This window comes from Nanorana parkeri, unplaced genomic scaffold (genome assembly GCF_000935625.1).
Source record: "Nanorana parkeri isolate BGI_ZX_2015 unplaced genomic scaffold, ASM93562v1 scaffold644, whole genome shotgun sequence".
Classification (NCBI taxonomy): domain Eukaryota; kingdom Metazoa; phylum Chordata; class Amphibia; order Anura; family Dicroglossidae; genus Nanorana; species Nanorana parkeri.
Window position 1 is genome coordinate 562,224 of NW_017306912.1, and position 8,938 is coordinate 571,161.

The 8,938-nt window shown below is 46.9% G+C and overlaps 1 protein-coding gene across 1 annotated transcript in view; it reads right to left on the minus strand.

Moving 5' to 3' along the window:
- Window positions 1-860, minus strand: part of ITM2B (integral membrane protein 2B) — a 39,404-nt gene extending 38,544 nt beyond the window's left edge. Inside the window, exon 1 of the mRNA XM_018563243.1 lies at window positions 638-860. Coding sequence (XP_018418745.1) covers window positions 638-730 — 93 coding nt within the window. The 5' untranslated portion in view covers window positions 731-860. The remainder of the gene's footprint in view (window positions 1-637) is intronic.
- Window positions 861-8,938: the final 8,078 nt, after the last annotated feature.

Here is an 8,938-nt window from a genome sequence, read left to right on the forward strand (position 1 = left end):
GGGGGGGGCGTGGGGGGGGGGGGGGGGGGCATTGGAGCCAAGAGGAACACTAAGGTGGCCAGGTATAGGGGGCATTGGAGCCAAAAGGGACACTAATGTTGCCACATATGGAGGGGCATTGGAGCCAAGAGAGGTGGCCAGGTATGGAGGGCATTGGAGCCAAAAGGCACACCAAGTGGCGCCATATGGGGGAGGGAGGGGGCATTGGAGCCAAGAGGCACCCTAAGCATTAGATCTAAGCCATATGGAATGTGGCCACATACGGGGGAGGAATGAATCTAAGCCACCCTAAGATGGAGGAAGCATTGGATTGAAGTCAGCATAAGGAGACCACACATGGGGGGGAGGGGGGTGGGGTTTGGATCCAAGCCAGGACCGCAAAGTTTATGCTTATACACAATAATTATGGCCGTATTTTAGGTCTTGGTAGGATCTTTGCATGTCAGTCATGTTTGTAAAACAAGAGAGCTGTACACACACAGCCACTAAAAAGGGGCCTCTAATGTCACCTGTCACCATCACCTGTCCCCGTGTGCGCCCCCCCCGCCCACTGTCAGTCATGAATAATGACGCACACCTTAGCAATGGCAGAGTTTTAACGGGCCGCTATGTGCAGGGAGGCTCCCCGTCCTCTTACCTTGTTCTCGGGGATGATCAGCACTTCGCTGTTCTCATCCTCCTTCTTGGCGTCTTTCTGCGCCAGCGATGAATTGAAGGCTAACTTGACCATGTTTGCTCAGAGCCCCGGGAGCGGGTAGAGCAGCTGCGGGCGGGGGAGCGGAGACCTGTGTGCGGGGATCGGCTGTGTCTTTGTTGTGAGCTGCCTGAGTCTCCGTGGAGAGGAGGAGGTTGCTGCTGGCGGAGAGGGGGAGGAGCCAGCACGAGTACTGCTTTTGGGAAAGCAAGCATCCCCAGTATCCACTGCCGAGAGGCTCCGCTCCTTCTGCGCATGCTCAGTATTAGGTCTGCGCGCTCCCGATCTCTTGTGTAGGTGACAATCAGCTGAGCTGCAGTGCATACACAAAGCTTAGCTAACCCTTTAACCCACTTTGCGATAGTTTGCTCAGTAAACACAGTCACAAGGCTATTGCTTGCTTAGAATTGTCTCAGTTCACACCATTGCATTGTGGTGGTGCTAGGTTTGCCACCTTTTCTTCTAGCGTAGCCCGAACACTCTAGTGCAGAAATTTTTTAGGAGAATGAGTCGCGCCTTAATGATATGTAAATGGCGCCACCCATTAATATGTAAATATCACAATCAAGACTATTTTCAGTGGGGGGCCAGTAGCCCCTATCTTAATTTTGGTTGCCCCTGTCTGCCTGACATCATGTGTCTGGGTCTCAGCTGCCATGAATCCTGGACAGGTGGCAACCCTAGGTGGTGCGCGCAGAAAAAAAGTGTTGAATACAGTACTTTTGTTGGTGTGATACATCTCACTGCTCTGCGGCTGTAGAACTGAATGAAATGTGATTTGTGATATTTCAATAAAGTTCTAAAAAAAGTAAACAGTGCGTGTGGGCATCTGCGCATCTCCCTTGTTTCTTTCACTGCACACCAGCAGCTGTGCATTTAGCATGGCTTGCTGGTGTCATTTCACCCTTAGCCTCGATTCACACTTGGTGTTGCATGAACGCGCACAAAAAGCACATCATGTGCGCGTATTGCACGTTCATGCATCACAAAAGTCGGAACGAGGCCTCAAAGTGCAACTAAAGGCAAAACTCTTTTTTTTAAAGTTTTGGAGAGGGATTAGAGTGCATGCTGCTGTCTGTGTCCCCGGTAGGGAGATTCACCGTCTCTATTTGTCCGGAAAGTGAAAGAAAATCCCACATTTTGGGTTGTCATCATAACAGGAATAGATGGGAAATCTTCCATTGGGGACATTAGTTCTGGTGACCCTGCTGACCGCCAGGGATTTACCACACTTTGGAAGGATTTCCTCTCACTTCCTGTTGTGGCTATCAGACAGGAGGCGAAGGGAAATGTCCCCCAATGGGTCACAGGTGGCATAACAAAGCTGACAAGAGTTATAACCCTCCCTTACTCTAGCCCAAACTAATACAAAATAAATAAATCTGGCTTTAGTTCTACTTTAAAGGCTATGTTTATCTTTCTGACCATGTTTCCGGTTACTTAAATTGCAGGGTTCTTGTCCCTACAGGCGTGTTTACAATTTTGAATTCGGCGTGGCTCCGATACAATGCAATACAAGAACAGTGATGTCACCACGTCTGTCCTATGACACTTCCTCCTTTCCATGTTACTGAATGTCTTTACCTTGGTATGGACGTGGACAGGAGGAAGAGTCTGCAAGAGCCAGAACATTGCACCCGAGATGCATTGATCACAACGGCAATGCTTTAGTGTCTCCTATCCAAAAAAATCATAAATGCACCTTATTTTTTTCTTTTATGAAGAAGTTTCCATTTATTTATTTTTCAGATGGTGGTATTTCCCTTGATTGACTGCAGCCAGAGGGTGAAGAGTGTGAAATGCTGCAGTCATGGAGGAACATGATGTAGGATGCTGGTATGGGGAAGCTTCAGCAGCTTTGGGGGAGGTTTGGCTCAGCCATGTTGCCAGAACATCACCCTGCACAGGAGATCAGAAACAAGCAGCCTATACACTGAACATGATGAGTTACAATAGGATGTGCAGGCACACAAATAAGAGTCACAGGAGCGTGCACACAGGCAGGGATACAGCTGTTTCAAATGCTGATTAAATCACTTATAATGGATGCTGCTTGTTGATGTTTAAAGGCCAGTTCACACCAATTGCGGTGCATTCCAGAGCGGTAGCTGCTGGAACGCATAGCAGTCGCACACTAAACTCCCCCCTTTCGTTCTGCGCGGGAAGGGGGGGTGGTAGTGCATTGAAGTAATTGGCACTGCAGCCATGCTCCCCGCCCACAGTACGATCGGATGTGTGTCAAAACATTGCCTGCGTTCCAGTTCAGTGCATTTTACTGCATTCGCAGTGGACCGGAACGCAGGCAATGTTTTGCCATGCATCCCACCGCACTGCATAGGGGGCATGGCTGCGATGCCGTTGACTTCAATGCACCACCACGCCCCCTCCCGCCGCAGAATGAAGGGGGGAGTTTTGTGTGCGATTGCTTTTCGTTCCAGCAGCTACCGCACTGCAGTTGGTGTGAACTGGCCCTTACAGGGCTATTTAAGAAAGGGTGAAGAGTTTGGAGCTGGCAGGAGAAGGGGGCAATCTAGGACAACATAGCTGAACTGGAAAGTGAGTTGAATTGGAGAATTGTTCCAAATCAGCTATGTTGTCCTAGATTGTTCACTTCTCCTGCCAGCTCCAAACTTTTCACGCTTTTGTGAATAACCCTTTAATTTTCCTGCGGAATCAGCTGGCCCCCTGAGCGCTGGTCCTGATATCCTGTTTTGACCTGGCCATACACCCAGGGGCGTATCTGCCGCGAGGCAAACAGGGTGTTTGCCATGGGTGGCAGTTTTCAGGGGGGGGGGGCAAAAATGCCGTCCCCAAAACAGTTAGGTAGCTGGGCGGAGGCGGAGGAGTCAAAAGACGCAGAGAAGTCGGTGCGGAGGCGATAGGAGGCAGAGGAGGCTACGGTGGAGGAGGCGGAAGAGGCAGAGGAGGCGGGGCAGCAGGAGGGGGGCGAGGGGGAGCAGCAGGAGGGGGCAGGGCGAGGCTGGGACGACGTTGGATCAGGAAGGGGTGGGGCCAGGGAGCCGTCACACCGTGGGAAGCCGGGTCACCGAAGAGCTGTCGGGTTGCAGATGAGGCCGGGTCCTGAAGCACCAGTGGAGGAGGCCGGGGACCAAGCAGCAGGTAAGATGATCACACTGCTGCTAAAGGGATCCTGCAGAGCCCAACAATGGATTCTGCACAGCTCACCTGAGAGTCTCGGGTGGGCTGTGCAGGATCTGTAATGGGCTCTGTGGGGTCTATGGTTGGCAGAGCCCACCACACATCCTGCGTGGGTCTGCAGGATCTCAGGAGGTGTGTGCATTATCTGTGGTGGGCTATGCGGGGTCTCAGGGCGGCTTTACAGGATCTGTGGTGGGCTCTGCGGGGTCTATGGCAGAACCCACCACAGATCCTGCACAGCCCCCCTGAAATCCTGCAGATTTAGTGTGAGGGGTTGCCCTAGTTTCGTCTTGCCTAGGGCAGCCCCAAACTGTCCTTCGTCCCACCTTTTAGGCTCAATTCACACGAGAGGGCGGATGCGAATTTTAAAAGGCCATTTTTGGGGGACGTTTTTAATCCAGTTTCAGCGCTGAAAATAAAAAGTTTTTAAAAAAAGCAGTTCAAATTTTTTTATATTAAATAAAGTAAAAACAATTTGACATTTTTTTTAGAGGCCCCCGCGAGCATGCATGCATTGGCGTAAGCACGCATCGGGTGCACCTACGCACGATTACGACGATCACGCTACACACGTTGAGTATCGCTGAGCACGCAAGAATGAGAGCAATCATTCTAGTGCCAATATTTACGTGTATCCCTAAACTAATGACCTGTAGAAGCTTTTAAAGTGTCATCTATGGACTTTTTGGGTGCTAAATTTTGTTGCCATTTCACGGATGCACGCAATTTTTAACCAGGGCATGTTGGGTATCTATTTACTAAACGTAACCTCATTTTTTATATTTTACCAAAAAATTGTTATTATATTGCATTTCAGGGCACTAAAATAACTTCAGTGCATTCTTAGCTTTCAAAAATAATATCATATTTTGGGTGTTAAGTAATTTTCAGGCCTAAAATGTGGATTGTAACACGTGTGCAAAAAAAAAAAAAAAGGCCTTGGCAGCGAAAGGGTTAAAAGAAGGATCTGGAATACTGGAAGGTACATGCAACAGGTCCAGTGACTAGCTACTGACAGCTTACTCAAAGCTACAAATGGCCCTGGGTCTGCTGGGCCACCTAAACCATTGGGGCAATGCCAACCTTTCCTTTTGTCAATGTGGGTAGGGGGTGTGGCAGTGCATGGCAATGCCACGGTGTAGTATGGCAACTTTGGCACCCAGGACTCTCAGCCAGAGCGGCTGAGAGGTTCCACAATGTGAATACCTTTGGAGAGGAGGAACTGGCTGTTCAATTCCTTCCAGGTTTTCCAGACTATAGTGGGATGAGATCTCCAGTCCTGGGGCCAGGTGTTGCCAGTGGCCAGGTTGAGCTGATCAGGTGGCTGAGAGCAGACTCATTAGGAAGCCAGCCCAGTGCTTTAGGCCTTGTTCACACCAAGCGCAGAGCAGGTGCAGAGCAGAGCAGTTGCAGACCGGATCAAAACTGCGTCCAATGTATTCCAATGGTATTTTTTGCTCGAGTTCACATCGCAGCGTGCAGTTCTAGAGCAGGTCCAGAGCAGGTGAAAAAACTGCAGCAGGTCCTATTTTACCTGCTCTGGATCTGCAAATTCATCAGAAACGCATGCAAATGCCTAAAACGCACTGAAAGCCCATTTTTAAACTTTTTTTAAAAACACATTTTTTCCCCCCCGCCATAAACGCGTCAAAAACGCATCTAAAAGACTAGCATGCGTGTGCAGAAACCTGACCGGATCTGCTCTGCATTTGGTGTGAACAAGGCCTTGGAGGAGAGTTGTGGGTGTGCAAGACGACACCACGACAGGCAGACTCTGCTGCATGCGTGAGCACAAGGGACACAGCCAGAGTGGCTGGAGAGGTCCAGTGGGTTGGCGACCCTGAGATACCTGTCGGGGAGACAGCGAGGGACAGTGACCCACGAGGGGTGAATACTAAAAGGCTTGGAGCTGAGGAAAGCTGATGAGGACTGTATTTCCAGGGCAAGTCCTGGGACTATCACACTGGGAGTGTATGGGACAGCCAGATGTCGGTGAGACCGAAAAACATGATGTGTTGATGAAAGTCAAATGAACTGTTATGGTTTATTTATGCTGAAGAAAAGCAAGTTGGTTTTGTGAAGTTCAAGGACTGTTCACCTTTTGAATGAATAAAGACTGTCCTTTTTTTTTTTGGTAAAGTCGGCTTCAGGAGTGGTCACTTAGTGCTTACCATTGTGCTATATTCCCCAAACTATCACGGGCCATTCACACAGGCGTGCACATCTGTATGGCGTGCATGCCCATGCAAAGACCTGGTCCTGGTAGAGACAGGGGCTGCGTGTAATTGTGTGCAGCAGCCTGTACGTCCCTATGGGAGGATACTGCTGCACGCGGTCACAGGCAGACCTGAGCCTACACAATGTGCATGCAAGTGTGGACAACCGGGCCGCAGCAGTCTGCTCCCATATGGAGGTACAGGCTGCTGCACGCAATTACATGCAGCACCTGTCCCTCCAGGGACCGGGTCTTTACATGGTGAATGCTCCGCCTCCGCTGTACTAATTTACACGCCCTTAAGAGGCCATTATGACAGGTGTACATGGTAAACTCGTCATGGCTTTAAAGGAGTTGTAAAGTCCAAGCGTATACTATCCTGGTATAACATCAGCATTGTATTATAAATACATACTAGAGTTGTTTTGATAATGCAATCAAAGCTTACTTAAAAGAAAATTCCTTTTACATAGTGAGTGCTGTCTTCTTTCTGCCCATCACTTTCAACAATTTCCTGTATTACCAGTGTGCTTTGCATCACTTTCCCTGCTGCTTGAAATGATCCAATCTTGATTTCTAAGGACTAAATATCCCACCATACATTGCTTCCAGCAATCAATGATAATGTTACATTGTTCAGATGTTGAGTTCTAGTTCAGAAGGCAGACTCTGTGAGAGTTGGGACACAAGTAAGTGCATACACACAGGGCTGATGGAAATTGTGTCAGGGCATTAGGGAAGTGCATCCTTGGGGCAACTCGAATAAGTAAGTTTATATGGTTATTAGGAGTGGGATAGAACTTAAAAAGACATTAAAATGGTATTGATAGGTTTACATTTATGAATGTATTTTTAGTTTTATATGGCTTTATTTATACTTTCTCAATATTTACAGTACATGTAGACCAAGTTGTCCAGGAAAACCCTCAAATTCTCTTCTCTGCACCTAGCTCCCCAAATTCAATTGCCTCCTTGGCTTGGCATGTGCCATTTCCTGGAGAAGGAACACTTGCCCAAGCTGAATGTTTGGATACGGTAAGGTGTCCACCCCCTCAGGGCCACAGGGTATGGTTTCCAATAGGGTATGGTTTCCAATACAATTTCTACACTCCTGCTCATTTCATCATTTACTATTCAACAGAACTAAATTTAGAACCTCCCTTTTTAAATAGTTACACCAGAACAGTGCAACTAAAGGCCAAACTTTATTTTTTGTTTTGTATAAAGTGAAGAGGAATTGCAGGGGCAGCGCAAAGGTAAGCACAGTGGCGGCAGAGAGAGGTGGTGTCAGTAAGTTCCAGTGAGCCCCAGGGATTTCCCTCACTTTGAAGGGATTTCTTCTTACTTCCTGTTGTGGCTATCAGACAAGAAGTAAAGGGAAATCTCCCCACAGATGGCAAATAAAAAAGCTAACGAAGGTTAGAACCCTCCCTTACTCTATCCAAAACTACAAATAAATACTTTAGCTGTAGCTCTACTTTATGGTACATACGACCAAAACCAAAGCTATTAGGGCCCATTCACACCATAGAGTTGTGTTAATCGTATGAGACCAGGCAATTAACATGCCCTATTGCACAATGCACCTAGCATGCATTACCTGCGCTAGGTGCCTTGCGTTCATTTGAATGGTACCCCAACGCACCTCCTGGCCATTGAAATGTGCCATTCAAATGACTTGGGGGGTGGAAGGTGTGTTGGGGTGGCATTCTAGGGAATTGGGGGGGGTGCATTGGGTTGCCATTCTGATGGATGCCATTTAATGCAACACAACGTGCAGTACCACAATACCGTGCCTTGCAGTTAAAAAGTAGTGCATCCACACGCACAATATTGCTGTATCGTGTGTTTCGCCATGTGGCGGCCGGCAGGTGCATTGGTTAATCGCATTAATCACACGGTATGGTGTTATTAATGCAATGCTATGGTGTTAATGAGCTCTTGGATTGGATTACAAAACCATATTGGATGTTATGGGCAACTACTGCAGTTGTACACCAGTTTTTGTAAATCATCCTGTTTGTAGTAAAGATTTTCGACCTCATTATTCCAGCGGACTAGATGCTATTTGGAGGCCTGCCAGGTCCTAGATTTTGGTCATGCTTGAGTAATATGTTTGTGTCTATTGTCCCAGCTGGTCACTTGCCATTATTTATAATAAATGTCTGCAGCTGGCTGTTTGGAACATAACAGCTGAAGATACCCTACATTTCTATATTTATGTTCTTCATTACATTAGGATGTCTCTAAACCTCCCAGATTCACTGACGCTCATTGTAACGCTGTAACCGGTGAATTTTCCCGCAGTCAGCTGGATGTCTAACTATATTATCCATTGCTGACTCTTATTGAAAATTCTTATTTGTTTTTTATATGTTTCTGTACAGTAAATTCATTCTGCCTTGTTAAACTTGTATCACAAAGACCATATGTGGAACTGACACTCATTTATCATACATGATTTATAGTACATCATAATTTTTTGATTCACTGCGTGGTATAGCTCCTGTCAGTGGGCTTTCTCTGTTAATGCAGATGTAATTAAAGCTTAGCTTAAAGGTACATTTTATTGTAAATTTCCATCATTCCTGGAATCCTTGTGGTTTTTAAAACAGTGAGGGAAATATATCAAGCAAGATATTAACTGTTAGGTGCTTCTTTAGTGCAAATTCAACTGCTTTTATTAAAGAAAAATGACATTTGAATGCTTTCTAGTTATACACCTGAAAGACATCAGTGTAATGATAACAAACTTATGTATTTTAAAGTAAAGGGAAATCTCACATTTTGTAAGAAAGTAAACTTACCCTTTAAGCTCCCTTTCATATCGGAGTGTTTTATTGCCCGCTTCCCCAAGCTCGTCAACATTC